Source organism: Panthera leo, chromosome E1 (genome assembly GCF_018350215.1).
Source record: "Panthera leo isolate Ple1 chromosome E1, P.leo_Ple1_pat1.1, whole genome shotgun sequence".
NCBI lineage: Eukaryota > Metazoa > Chordata > Mammalia > Carnivora > Felidae > Panthera > Panthera leo.
Genome location: NC_056692.1, coordinates 222,158 through 236,127, shown reverse-complemented (window position 1 = coordinate 236,127; position 13,970 = coordinate 222,158). Strand labels below are relative to the sequence as shown.

General features: G+C 57.5%; 1 protein-coding gene across 1 annotated transcript; it reads right to left on the bottom strand.

The window, feature by feature from the left end:
• Positions 1-2,723: 2,723 nt before the first annotated feature.
• LOC122207162 (neuferricin) lies at positions 2,724-13,913 on the bottom strand. Its single transcript, XM_042917019.1, has 4 exons — positions 13,375-13,913; positions 8,613-8,753; positions 5,149-5,335; positions 2,724-3,449 (listed from the first exon to the last, which is right to left on the bottom strand). The coding sequence occupies exons 1-4, from the start codon at positions 13,673-13,675 to the stop codon at positions 3,230-3,232; spliced, it is 849 nt and encodes a 282-aa protein (XP_042772953.1). The 5' UTR covers positions 13,676-13,913; the 3' UTR covers positions 2,724-3,229.
• Between the last annotated feature and the right edge of the window lie 57 nt (positions 13,914-13,970).

Here is a 13,970-nt window from a genome sequence, read left to right as displayed (position 1 = left end):
AAGGACTGGGCACGGGCACACTCCAACACGGTTGCCGGGGAAGCGCACTGGGTTTTTGTGCTTCGTTACTGATTAGCGGACGGTATTGGGCCAGTTTCCTAACGTCTGTGCCTTAGTTTCTGCGCCTGTCACACGGGAGTGCTGACCACGGCCCCTCCTGGCTCCCGTGGGTCCCGAGGAAGGTGATCGGAGGCAGGGAGAGGCCCTTCCTCTCCTGCGAGGACACCGATGGCGGTGTGCGTGCTGAGAGTCCCCTCCAGGGAGGGCTGATGGGAGCGCTGTGTGTGGTTTTCCTGCAGGAGTGAGTCTAGGGGCTCTGGTGGTGGGAGGGCTCTCAAGGCAGGGGTTCGGTTTGTCCACCGCCAATTTCTGAACAGACACGGCCCCAGGCTGTGTGTGGGGCCTCTCTGGTCACAGCTGTCCCACAACTGAGCGAGGGATGGGGCGATGGTCTGGCGTGGCCCCTCTGACCCCAGGCTGTCCACTCTGGGGGGGCAGCTGCCCAGCCTGGTCAACACAGCCCTGCTCACGGGGCTGGCGGAAAGCAGACGGTGGCTGCTGTACCCCTTCGCTGGACTCTCTCGAGGGCACAGAAGCCCCCTGCCCGGCATCCTTTCCGACTGCCAGCACATCTTACCCACCTGGGCCGCGCCGCGTGTGGCATCCATCGCCAGGGACCTGCCTCCCTCCGCCATAGGTCTGCCCGGGCCACCTCTGCTGGAGGGGGAAGGACGGGGATTTCTCCAGTGACCACTGGCTTCTTCATGGCGGAGCCCTTCAGCCCATTAAGCTGACAGCCTTCTCTCAGCAGAGCCGTTTGAAGATTTGCCTGGTGCCCCACCACGAGGAGGCTGTTCACGGTAAAGTACATGCTTGGTGTCAAAGAGGACGTGAATTCTTTTTGAGCAGGAAGTGAGCGAGCAGCCTGTAGGCAGAGAGTGGGCGCCCAGGGCCCTCTCTGGCCACACTTGGCTGGGGTGACACTAAGGGGGCCTGGTTTTGCTTCTTTCCATTTTCAGTTTGTTTTGGAGGGGTCTGAACTCCTGTGGACCCGGCACCCACCCTGGGCCTCGTTCCCATCCCGAGGATGGCCTCTGGGGCTCTAGCGGGCCTCCTGCCCCACACCGTTAAGCCCCGAGGTCAGGGGCCTCGCTTGCCCCCATCCCACCCCACGGTACACAGGTGCCCGTAGACAGCTGCTGACCACGGAGGGCCGGATCAGTGGCCGTTCCCACCAGCAGGGACAGCAGGCATGCAGCCCAAGGGCCGCGTGGGTCTCAGGATAGGAACCTGGAGTTCGAGGCCCAGCTCCACTGCTCTGTGCCCTTATGAGACTCTGAGCACCTGAGTTGCCTCATCTGCAAACTCAGGGCTAACTCTGTGCACCTACTACGCGCTGGATACTGTGGGTGTGGGACACGAAGCTGGGTAACTTCGGTCTCTGTCCAGGGAGGGAGGCGGACAGGAAACTCACGAATAAGAAAGAAGGCGGCTGTCACGGGCCACGTTAGCACAGGCTCCCAAAAGGTGCTGACTTAGCAGAGCTGTGGAGAGGTCGGAAGTGGACAAGCTTAGCACAGGAGGAAGGGCCTGCCTGGTGCAGGCCCCGCAGGCACCTGCAGCTAGGAGGAGGCTGGAGGGAGCTGTGCACGAAGTGATGGTAGGAGAGCCACGGCTGGAGGGTCCCAGCGGCCAAGGAGTGGACGTGGGGGCCACCCTGGTCATCCAGGGGGGACTGCTCACAGCAACGCGGAGGGCGGGGAAACCAGGGACCTGGGGGTTGGGTGGGAGGAGCAGAGCAGCAGAGGAAGGCGTCCTGGATGGCTGCCGGGGTCCTCACATGCCGTGACTGGGTGTGCATGGCCACGGGGACATCACCAGGGAGGAGAGGAGACTGAATGCCGGAAATGTGGAGTCTGGGTGCGTCGGAAGTGCTCTGGGGAGCCTCCTACCTGGACGCAGCTGACGTGGGAGACCTGGGTGGGGGGGCTCCTGGGGGAGAAAAGGGAATCAGACAAGAACTAAGGGAGGGTTCCACTGAGGCCCTCAAGTGTGACGGGTCCGGGAAGGCTGTGGCTGTGGGATTTGCCAAGTGCAGAATGTGCCCTGCTGTCGAGCTGGCGACTGATGCGGGGTGAGCGGGGCTGAGAAGCAGGGGCGGCTTTCAGGCTGCGGCGGGAAGTAGCTCAGTGCTACAGAGTGGTGTTTCCTTCGTGACTGGAGGGAAGCCGGGGTTTCCCGCACGCTCGGGAAGAGCCGAGGCAGGAGGGGGCAGCGAGGGTGGTCGTGGGGTGTCCAGGTGCCCACTACTGCCAGGGGAGGGGAGGCAGCCTCCGCTTTCTAGTGGGCGGGTCTGGAGAGCTAGCGAGTTAATGACGAAGGACGGCGAACGTTTAGGGAAGAGCTGGGGGGACCAGGAGACCCGGGAGGAGAGACACAAATCTGGGACCGCACCAGGCTCCGTGGCCTCGCCTGAAGGTGGGAATCTCCTCCCCCACCGGCTCGACCGGGGCACGAAGCTCGTCGGGTCGGCCCGGGAATTACAGGTCGCCCTGGACGCACAACCCCCTGGGAAAGGCGTCCGGGATGGGAAACCACTTTTTACGCAGGTGTGGGCGTCTCCCACACCTAAGTGTTTAAAAGAGAATATCCTCCCTTCAAATTGTTGCTTTGTTCAGAGGCCTCTGGATTTACTGCCTCCGTATGAGCAAAAGCCCGTCCACTTCCAGAACCAGCCTCCCTGGTTTTATTGTCCTGTCTCGTGGCACTGGCTGGGCTCGGACCAACTACTTGTGGCCGTGGCTCCAGGCAGGGGTCTCAGACATACAAAAAGCGGTTAAGAGTCAGGGGTCACAAGCTTAACCAGTGGGGAACACTGGGAGTTACGCTGACGTGTTAATTTACACGGCTTCTCTGGACCTGCCTGCCTGAGTCACAAAGGGAAGATGTGTCCCCTCTTCTGCAGTGCCCCCAGCGCCCTCACTGGCCGCGGGGAAGGATGCTGCTGGAGCCCAGAGCCTGTTTCCTGGCCTGGCAGTCCCATTAGTTTTGAGGGTGGTTGGCCTCTGAGGGCTCGGACGAAGGCGGCAGGTGGGTCTGGGGGAGAAGTGGCAGGGGCGGGCGGGCCGCCACGCCGGGTCCCAGGCACAGAAGTGTGGGCAGATGCTTGCGGGCGCTCCGCTTCGTGTCGGGAGCCACGAGTGAGTGCGGCAGGCAGGGCTGTCTGCGATTAGCCCGGTGGGAAGGAGCAGGTGACGGCCAGTGGGGGGCAGCCTGCATACTCCTCCAGGTTGGGGTGATCCAAGTCCCCACGGTTTGTGTGCACAGGGAGGCCCTGAGCCTGGTCGCTGGGGGGTCCGCTGGTTCTCACGCACACACAGTGGGGCTCCTTGGCACCTGGCTTATACAGCTTCCTGGGGACACCGGTCCAGTCTCTGCTCACACCTCCGCTAGGGACAGAAGGAGAGGGGACTCTTAGCGTGAACGCGGGAGCTCTGCGGAGGGGGAAGGAGGAGTGATGTGGCGTCTTCCCAAGGTGGTGGTCTGCGGCCTGTGTCCCCCGGCCCCTCACACTCTCCCAGCTCCTCCGGCATCCCCTGCCGTGGGCAGAGTCCGCCATCCGGTCCCGTGCCTTCCCAGGGGCAGGCGTTCCCCCACTGGCCTGGGAACTTTCCAGAAGCAGTGTCTGGACCTGATTCTCTTCTCCACTCCCCGCTGCAATCCTAGCACGAGGCCGTGTCTCCATCTTAGGGTCTGGGGCTCATGGCTGAAGGTGGGCAACTGAGGCTACGACCCAAGGCTAACGGGTCACACCCTGCGAGAGGCCCCATCCTAGGTGTCACCGGGCTTCAGAGGTGGAGCACTGCGCTCTGGCCCAGCGTGGGCCGGTCCCCGTGGGCTCACAAGGAAGGTGAGAGTCTGGACCTGGTGCCCCGTGTACGTCCCAGTGTCTGGGACCAGGACCTGGTTAGAAACCACCCTGCTGGTGGCTCCCCCAAGAACAGGCTGTCAGGGCTCGGAGATGCCCTCCTTCCAGCCTCCTTCCTCCCAGGGACCCTTACTTCACACCCAGTCCCTATATGAACAGACGGGGCCGAGGCACAGGGGTGGGGAAGGCATTAGGGCAAGAGGGGGCCACAAAGACAGGGCTGGGCGGGGGAGGCAGCCTCCCAGGGGACCACTGCTCTCCGGGGCCCCTGTGTTCGGGCCCCCGTGTCCCAGCCTGTCCCTTCAGGTGGGCAGGCCGTGTCTCTTCAGAACTGGACGGCGGGAGCTTTCCTTTGGCCACGGTGCCTCTGCCTCCGGTGAACTGGGCCGGGCCGGGCCCAGGGTAAGCGGGTGGCTTTGGCTGTCTGCTTTCTGCACAAGGAGTCGGCCGTAAGCAGGGCAAGAAGGCCTCTCCCCGCAGAAGAGGGGGAAATCTACACGGTTAGCACTCCGGGAAGTGGCTTCCCTACCCTTCCCAGGGAGAGCCGGGCTCCTACTGGGAGGCCCTTGAGGCTGGGTGCGTGGGGGATGCCTCTTCCGCACCGCAGCCGAGGGGGCTGATGGCTGCAAGTGCATTTGCGTCCAGGCTGGCCTGATAATCAGAGCAGAAAAAGACGTTTTGTCTCCCGCTCCTCAAACAACCTGGGATAATCCCCGCGGCATCTACCCGAAGCGGGCATCTACCCGAAGCGGGCTCACCTCACGTTATTCCTGCGGGAAAGGCCGCACTTCCTGGAGCCACTCGGAGGTCGTAGCGTCTTTAAGACGGCATCTCAGGTCATTGCCGCCAGGGGCCGTCCCCCACCGCTTCACCCCTGTCTCCTGTAGGCAGGAGTGACGTGTGCGGAGGAAACGGAGGGAGGCCCTCGCTCGGATGGGTCGACGGGCCAAAGCGAGCAATGGCGCTCGGGCCTTCCCACGCCCGGGCCAGGGTGTCTGGGGAGCTCAAACAGAACACAGGCCCAGGTCCCAACCGTCCCTCACTGTCCGTGATGTCGGTCCTCGGGAGGCTCCAGCACGGAGCCAGCATCGAGGATCGCTACCCAGAGCGTGTGGACTTTGAAAAGTCCCCCTGGGGGAACAGCTGGCTTACGGCTTCACCGAGTCCCGGGCAGGACGACCTGGAGGGAGGCGGAGAGGGCTCGAGGGGAGCCTGCTTACCTCTCTGGGGAGCACCAGAGCCGGCTGCCCCTGCTGGAGCTCCACTCGGCGTTGCACGGCGGGAACTTGCGCTTCTCCTCCAGCGCCCGCCGGCCTGCCTCGGCGCCCCGGGTGATCACGGCTTCCACCTGGGCCAGTTCTGGGGTCGGGAGGCCATCCTCTCCGTAGAACCTTCCTATCACCCTTCCTGCGGTGACGGGAGAGCGGAGGTCAGAGTCACGCGGGAGGGACGCACGAGTAAACGCCTCGCCTCCGTGGTGCAGCGCAAGTCCCCAGGGTTTCTGGGTTGTGGACTGAGAACTCCTTAGAGTCTGGCGAGACCCCTGCTCTAGCTGCGGACGCCTCCAGCACGGAGGCCGTGGGCTTCGCCTCACGTGCCGACGCCGCTTCTCCGAGGGCGGCGCTGCGAGTGACCCATCCTTCCGTGCCCCGCAGTGCTCGAGGCACCTGTCAGACAAGTGGCTGGCTGGTCAGGTAACACTTCTGTGGCTCGGTTCTTCCCCACGTTCAATTATTTTGCCCGGCAGAACTACGAATAAGTCATTTATTGAGCATTTACTCGGCGCCGGGCGCTGTGCTCACACTGCCACCGTTCTGCGAATCCGCTTAAGCACCTATGGGAGACGAGCTGGGGTCCCCACTCCCAGAAGAGACACGGGAGGCTGAGTGGCTGGGGGGCCCATGAAGCTAGGGCTCACGTTCTCCACCCACCACCCTCCTCCCGCTCGGTCTCACTCAGTCCTTGGTGCGGTTTTAGATTCTTTCAGAAGAGCCGGCGAGTGGTGCGTGGGCCTGTGGGCCTGAGCCCGAGCAGTCAGTTGTCCTTCGGGGCAGGGGCTTTCTCGAGTCCCGCCGTCCCGCACCAAGGACGAGCAGCAGAAAGTACTCTCAAAGGTATGACCTGCCCCCGCTGTGCCCGGACGCCAGTGGCAGCTGCGTGCCGCGTGCCCAGCGTTTGGGCCACCCCTCGGGTCCACTCAGCCCGACTTCGGTTCTGCTCACATCACTTTTGTGACCTGGCTTAGGAGCCGCCACCCCGTTCCAATACAGCACGTACTTCCCTCTGCTCGTGTCCGACCTCTAAAAGACACGGCGATTCTGCCCGTCCCGTTTCCACTGCCCCCAGCCTCACCCGAACTGTGGGCCCCAGCGGTGGCCTCCCACCCGCTCCGTCCACTTCGGTCCATGCCTCCCTACTGTTCTTCCTGCACAAAGCAACCGAGCCATCTTCATAAAACACGAGTCACGTCCTGTCACCTCCATGCCTGGTCTGGCCCTCCAGTGGCTTCTGAGAGCACGTGGATCAAACACAGACTTCTTCTTGTCAAGGCCTCCAAGGCTACAGCCGTCCCTTCCCCCCTCGTGTGCTGCAGGCCCCGGCACACGGGCTTTTCTCTTCGCGGACCGTACCTCGGCACTGCCGTTTGCTCAGCCTAGAACGTTCTCTCTCCAGACCTCAGTCTGACTGCCCCTCACTCCCAGCCCCTCCTAGAGGCCTCCCCGACCGTCTGCTCTAAAGGTGCCACAGGCCCCTCCCCCCATCACACTGGTTTTAGTCGTACACAGCCCTATCTGGAAACGTGTCATCGGTTTCCTTATTTACGGCATGTCTCTCCCACCGGTGAAACCCCGGCACTCACAACAGCTCCGTAGGGAGCGTTCATCTTAAACGCTTACTAGAACAAACGAAGGGTCGGGACCAGGCTTGCCGCCTAGGAGTCGGCCTAGCAGAAAACTTTCTCCTAGAGGATCTCCGTGCAAAGCGACCAGCCCGTCGTGGTGGGTTTTAGAAGTGAGACCCCAACAGAGGGCAACAGTAATAGAGGCAACAGAGAGACTTGTGGGAGCCGTGTCCTGGGAATGGTGGTCACCACCGGCTGGGTCTCCACACCAGTGCTGTATCCAGAACACACAGAAAAGAGATCTCATCTGCTCGTGCAGCTTCGCCACGTGGCTGCCAAGGTGGCTTCCCGTCTTCTCGTCCGTGCGCGCAGCACAGAATAAACCTTCATCCTCTGACGTGGCCTGAGGGTTTCTGGGCCCCTAAAGAGCCTAACACGGCCCACGGCCCATCGAGCGAGCTAATAGCACAGGAGCTGCACCAGCTCATCGCTGGCCCAGCTCCCACCAGGACGGGGCACAGCTTATCCATCGTAGGTATTCAGATAGACGCGGACTGTAGCTAAAATCTGTGTGAAGCCTCTCGAGACCACATCCCTCCCCTGCCCTCACACGCACACTAACACCCTTCAGACAAGGCTGGTTCACTCATGTGCACAGACATCAGTTTGCTCCCCAAACGTCAGGATGACGTGTTTGCTCTGGCACCCTTTGTCCACTCTCAGAGCTCCGTCTTTATTGTTTTGTGTTAAGATTTCTTGTCCTTATGAACCAAAATGTTTCAACCAGCCTCCTGAAGGTCTGCAAAGAGGTCAGTTCCTTCAGTGGAACAGAGACCAGACATGGTTGTGGCGTCGGGAATGACCCGGGGCAGACTGGGTGACAATAAAGAAGGGGTCTGCAGGCTGGGGGGACAAGAGCCAACCAAGCGCGTGGGGTGGGGACCGGAAACAGAAAGAACGTAGATGGTATGAAGAAAGGCCTCATCAGTCAGATGCGGAGGGAGCAGAGGAGTTAGTACAGATGCCAAGGCTCTCAGAAGAGGTGACCCGGGTAGTAATGACAGAGCAGACATTCAGAGGTATTAGGGGCAGAGAAAGAACGCCTCCAACTGAGACCCGTCCCGGTGGTGAGGTGACACCGACGTCCCTCAGGAGCTCAGCTGCGTCCAAGGTGGGTTACAGTGAGAGGTCAGGGCTGCAGGGGATGAAAAGAGCCCAACCACCCAATGTCCAGTGTTTACAAAGCCATCTAGTGTTTAGAGTCTAACATTTCTTTAGGACACCATTGGTTGTCTGTTTAAAAGGTGATTCCCTCAAGCTTCACCAGTAAGTAGCAAGTGCGGTGCCCTACGTGACCGGCTTTAACACACGTGGGATCAGCCGGGCTTCTACCCGGGAGACGGGTCCTTCAGGGTGGACACAGACTAATGTTTGTCCGTCTCCTTACAGAACAAAATAAAACCGTATTTGTCAAACTGGAACACAAACTGAGGCTTCAGGCCTTCCTGACGGACGGGGTGCTGAAGCCCGGCGCCTGGGGCACAGCGCGGCGCCTGGAGCTGGCTGTTCAAGGGTGGTGCAGGCCGTCACTAGCTCCGGGGCCAACAGAAGCCAAGCTGAACGGCCGTGCCGTCTTCTGCCAAGATTAAGAGAGAGGGAAGCCGCCGTCCCAGCCACGTCCTTCTGGGACTCATTGCCACGCTAACCACCAGAGTTTAAGGTGAAAGATCCATGGGTATTTTGCAGATTTCAACCTCGAGTCCAGTCCCCTGAACTCCAACCCTTTAGAAAACTGCAAGCCCGCTGAAGAGAATCTACGGAAACGGCCTGTGGAATACCTACCAACGAACTCGTAATTCTTCTCGTAGAACGACAGCCAGTTCTGAAGTGTCAGCAGCTCTGAAAATGACAAGTCGGACACATCGTCCACCAGGCCTGCTGCAGAGTGGTCCCCTGTCACAAACGCCCTGGACGCGTCTCGGCCTGCAGGAGAGAGGGGCCCACATAGGTTAACCTGCAGATCACCGGCACTGCAGCGACTCCAGAACCTGTCTTCTGAGAAACACCTGACAACCCCCACTGTGCATCTCCAAGAAAAGCTCGTCTCCCCTCCTCTGGGACACATGCTCCCGGATCTTGGACACGTATCTTGGCGCTTATCATCTTCTTCGTTTACCTTCAGCAGCGTTAACGTGTCTTCTGGCTTCCGTGACACCACACTCCTGGCCTTCCTCCTCCCTCTCTAGCTTATTTCCTACCAGCCTTAGGGATCAATTCTTGCCTCCTCCTCTGCTGTCCACTCCTGTGGTTTCACAACCACCTCTACGCCAAGTTTGCCAGACTTCTCCTCAGCCCTAGACCGGTGTATCCAATTGTCTACTCAGTGCCCCTTAGATGTTTTACAAGTGTCACGAGTTCAAATGTCCACACTACACCAACGAGCACCCCCACCCCAGGAAACCTGCAGGCATTCGAGTGTTTCGTATCTCGGTAAATGTCAAACGGTTCCTCAGTGCAGAAATGCAGTCCGCAACACCTCCTTTATCCCTCATGTCCTTGAGTGTCTTCCTTTTTTTTAATGTTTGTTTATTTTTGAAGGAGAGAGAGACAGAGTGTGAGTGGGGGAGGGGCAGAGAGCGAGGGAGACACAGAATCGGAAGCAGGCTCCGGGTTCTGAGCTGTCCGCACAGATCCTGACGCGGGGCTCAAACCCACGAACTGTGAGTTCATGACCTGAGCCGAAGTCAGACGCTCAACCGAGCCACCCAGGCGCCCCCTTGAGTGTCTTCCTAAGTGGTTCTTCTATCCGCGTGTCTTTCTCTGTGTGCCACTAAGCTGGCCCAGGCGGCCACTGTCGCTCATCCAAACTACTACAGTAAACCCCTAGCAGCTCTCCCTACGTTTGTTCCTTCCCTACTATTTTTCATACATCATTTACACTGGTATTTTAAACATGAACCGATGTCATTCTCTTGATTAAAAACCCTCAGGGGTTTCTGGGGCACCTGGGTGGCTCAGTCGGTGGAGCGTCTGCCTCTTGATTTTAGCTCAGGTCGTGGTCTCACGGTTCCTGGGATCAAGCCCCATATCGGGCTCAGCGCTGACAATGCAGGGCCTGCTTGGGATTCCGTCTCTGCCCCACTCCCGCTCATGGTCTCTCAAAATAAACAAACTTTAAAAAATTGAAAAAAAAAAATCCTCAGCGGCTTCCTTTTACCCTAGAACTATATCCAGATTCCTTAACACAGTACTCAGGGCCCTACACTGGCAGCCACCAATCCTGCCTTGCCCACTGTGCTCTCTTCCTCTCTCTCCTCCCCCTGTTAGGTTAGGGCCTCTGGTAACACAAGTGTGTTTTCCCTTCAACATTGTCACAAAAATGATTCATTGTTTACGTAATAACTATTTAATGTCTGTCTTTTCTACTAGTCTGCAAGTTTTATCAGGGAAGAGAACATACCAAACTCAGGATTGATTCCCCAGTGTCTGGTAGGGCCTAATCTTTAGTAATTATCAATAAATATTGGCTATCTGAAACCCATGCATTTATAATCAATTTTCAGTAAGTCAGTTACCAATAATTATTTTCAATAATTCAAGGGAGGAAAGAAGTTATTTTTTTAATGTTTATTTATTTGGTTAGAGAGAGCGTGTGTGCACGCACCCAGGAGAGGGGCCAAGGAGTGAGAGAGAGAACCCTAGCCTGGAGCCTAGACCTCAGAGCTGTGAGATCGTTATCTAAGCTGTAATCAAGAGGATACTTAACGGACTGAACCACCCAAGTGCCCCAGGGGAAAGAAGAGTCTTTTCAACAAATGGTGCTTGGACAACTGGATAGCGAGATGCGTAAGAACACATCATGTATAAAGTTAACTCAAAACGTAGCAAGGACCTGAACATATGGGCTAAAGTATAAACTCTTAGAAGAAAACATAGGTATAAATCTTTGTGATCTTGGATTAGGTGATGGTTACTTAGATGAGACACAAAAGGCACAAGCTACCAAAAAATAAACGGACTAGACTTGATCAAAAATTTAAAATGTTGTGCATTAAAGTAAACCATCACGAAATGAAAAGCCAACCCATGACATGGGAGAAAATATCTGCAAATCATGGTCTGATAAGGGTCTAGTATCCAGGGTTTATAAAGAACTCTCAACGAACTCAATAAGAAAAAAAACTCAATTAAAAAATGGACAAAGGATTTGAACAGACATTTCTCCATGAAAATAAACAAATGGTCAGCAAGCACAGAAAAAGATGTTTGACGCCTTTAGTTATTCAGGAAATGCAAATAGAACTACGATGAACTACGACATCAAAGCCACTGACTATAATAAAAAAAAAAAAGACAATAAAAAAGACAAATTTGGCGAGAATGTGGAAAAACAGAAAGTCTAATACACCAGTGGTGGGAATATAGCCGCTTGAGAAAACAATGTGGCGGTTTCTCAAACCGTGAAACACAAGAGTTACCACATGACCCAGGAATTTTACTCTCAGGTATATACCCAAGAGAACTGAAAACATGTCCACACGAGCGTGTCCACGTATGTTCATAGCAGTGCTCTTCATAACAGGCAAAAAATGGAAACCCAAACGTCCAACAAATTATGAACAAATAAACAACATGTGGTATACACATATACATAAAATGGAGTATCCTTTGGTCATAAAGCAGAATGCAGTACTGATACAGGACGATACAGGCTGAACTTTGAAAACACTGTGCTAAGTGAAGGGAGCCAGACACAAAAGGCCATGTGTATGATTCCACTTATATGAAATGTCCACACAGAAAGTAGACAGTGGTTGCCAGAGGCTGGGGGGTAGAAGTAGACAGTGGTTGCCAGAGGCTGGGGGGTAGAAGGAGTGGGGACTGCCAGTGGATATGGGGGTTTCCTTTGGGGGGAATAAAAATGTCTGGAATTACATTGGGAAGATGTTTGCACAGCTTTCTGACTATATTAAAAACTACGAGCGCCTGGGGGGCTCAGTCGGTTAAGCTCAGGTCGTCACGATCTCACGGTTCGTGGGTTCGAGCCCCGCATCGGGCTCTGTGCTGACAGCTCAGAGCCTGGAGCCTGCTTCGGATTCTGTGTCTCCCTCTCTCTGCCCCTTCCCTTGCTTGCGTTTTAGAGTGCGCACTCTCTCTCTCCCTCTCTCGAAAATAAATATTAAAAAAAAAAATTAAAAACTACTGAATTGTATGGTGTAAAAGGGTGGATTTTGTATAATGTGATTATATCTTCATATAATAAAAATATTGACTGAACGAACAAATGAATAAAGGAACATGTCTGCTGGACCCTCCTAGACTGTGTGGGTGGTGGGGAACGTTAAGTTAATTTGATTCCTCGGCACCCGGCACAAGGCGGGCTGCACAGTAGTGGTCAAGGAAGGGATGCTGGACGAGTAACGGGCACAAAGGAACTCAGCAGACTGTAGACACATTGCAAGGGGAAAATCACCCCAGAGACGAAAGGGTCTATGCTCACACTTGTGCTTCCCACCAGGGCAGCTGCAACAGGGGTGTGACGGGGCTGGGCGCCACCAACTGCCCCTCCCCTGACAGCAAGTGAACCCTGACTCCAGTACCAGCTCTGCTGCTAGGTCAGGGGGCAGCTCTGGGGAAGTCCCTTCCCTGCCTGGCAACACCGACTGACCCCAATTCCTTCTCTGTGGATGCTTCCGGTTCCCGGAGTTCTCCCTAGAGACACGGGTCACTTGTACTTAAGCACCAGACGCAGCTTCCCCATTCCCCAAGACTATGACAGATGGACATGCTTATTTAATACCAGCCGTCAGTGGCCTTAAGCTCAGCGTTTTTTCTCCTCCTTAATCTGGGAGGCGGTTATCCCTCTGGGCTGGTGGGACAACATCTCTCCAAGAAAGAGGCTGGAGATCCCGGCCCAAGGCCTGTCAGCACTTAGTTGTGGGGGCTTCAGGCAAATTCGTCAATCCCCTCAACTACAGAACAATAAATTTCATCCGACAAACGTTCCAGGCCTAACGGATACGCAGCTCTGTTGAAGGGCTGTGAAGCTGAGCAGACCCGTTCCGTGCGTCCCTACCTCATAACCTTTAACGGAGACAAGCGCACCGGTACTAGAAGCGAGGACAACTTGCTATTTTCAGGGGGAACTTGGAGTGGGAGCAAAGAAAGGTTCCTTTGGATAGGAGGCGGCTGGAATCGGTCGGGGAACTCCGAGGGCAGGGACAGGTCTCACTCATCTCTGCCCCGAGCCGCGCAGTGCGGCACAAAGCAGGTGCTCGGAGGCTGCGGCCGGTAGGCAACTGAAGAGGCAGGAGGCCTGCTTCTCGAACCTACGCCGCTAAGAACGGACGGGACAGGCGGGGGTGGGGGTGGAGGTGGGGGGTAGGTACGGGCTGGTGACAGTCGGCCACGGTCCCGACCGGGCCAAAGAGACCAGAGCGACGATGCAGCGGAGCACGGCCCCCGCACCGGTGTGAGGAACGTGGGGACACAAAGGCCGGGGAACGGATGAACGAACGAACGAATGAGCGCACGAGCGAACGGCGCAGAGGCGGCTACGGGCCCGCGTCGCAGCAGAAAAAGGCGTGAGCCGCCTCGCTGATACCTGCGAAGCCGCTATAGTGGGCCCCAGGCTCGTAGTGCCTCCGGCCGGGGGACACGTCGTAGACGCGCCCGAGCAACGCCAAGTAAAGGCCCGGGTCCCCGGCGCCGCCGCGGTAGCGGGCCAGCTCCTCGGGAACGAAAAGGCGAAGGCCGGCGCGGCCGCTCCACCAGCCCAGCCACCGCGCCGCCGCCGCCGTTGCCGCCACCGCCGCCGCCAGGCCCAGCCAGAGCCCTCGCCCGCCGAGTCCCGGCATCCGGGCCGCCGCAGGGCCCCGGCTCCTCGCCAGCGGCCGCCCAGCCATCCGCGGCCAAGATGGCGGCGACGCAGTTGTGACGTCACCGGCGCGACGCCCTCTCGCCCCCGTCCGCGTCCCCAAAGGGACAACGGGGGACTGAAGGGGAAAAGGCTGTGGCGAAAGGTCACTCCCTGCCTCCGATGCCTTTCAGTCATTTTCCAGCGTAGCTAGTGAACGTGGAGAGACACCGAGTAAGGAAGCTGACGAGGGCCTGGCCGCGCCGGGCGCCGCCCCCGGCAAAAATGGCGGCAGAGGCGGCTGCGGCATGACGTAGACGTGAGGACGCACTCGCCCTCTCGAA

Coding starts and splice junctions, on each gene's coding strand:
- LOC122207162 (XM_042917019.1), bottom strand. CDS start 13,675: ATGGCTGGGCGGCCGCTGGCGAGGAGCCGGGGCCCTGCGGCGGCCCGG. Junction 5,336..8,612: donor GAAGAATTACGAGTTCGTTG/GTAGGTATTCCA, acceptor CCGTCACCGCAG/GAAGGGTGATAGGAAGGTTC. Junction 3,450..5,148: donor CTCTGGTGCTCCCCAGAGAG/GTAAGCAGGCTC, acceptor TTCTGTCCCTAG/CGGAGGTGTGAGCAGAGACT.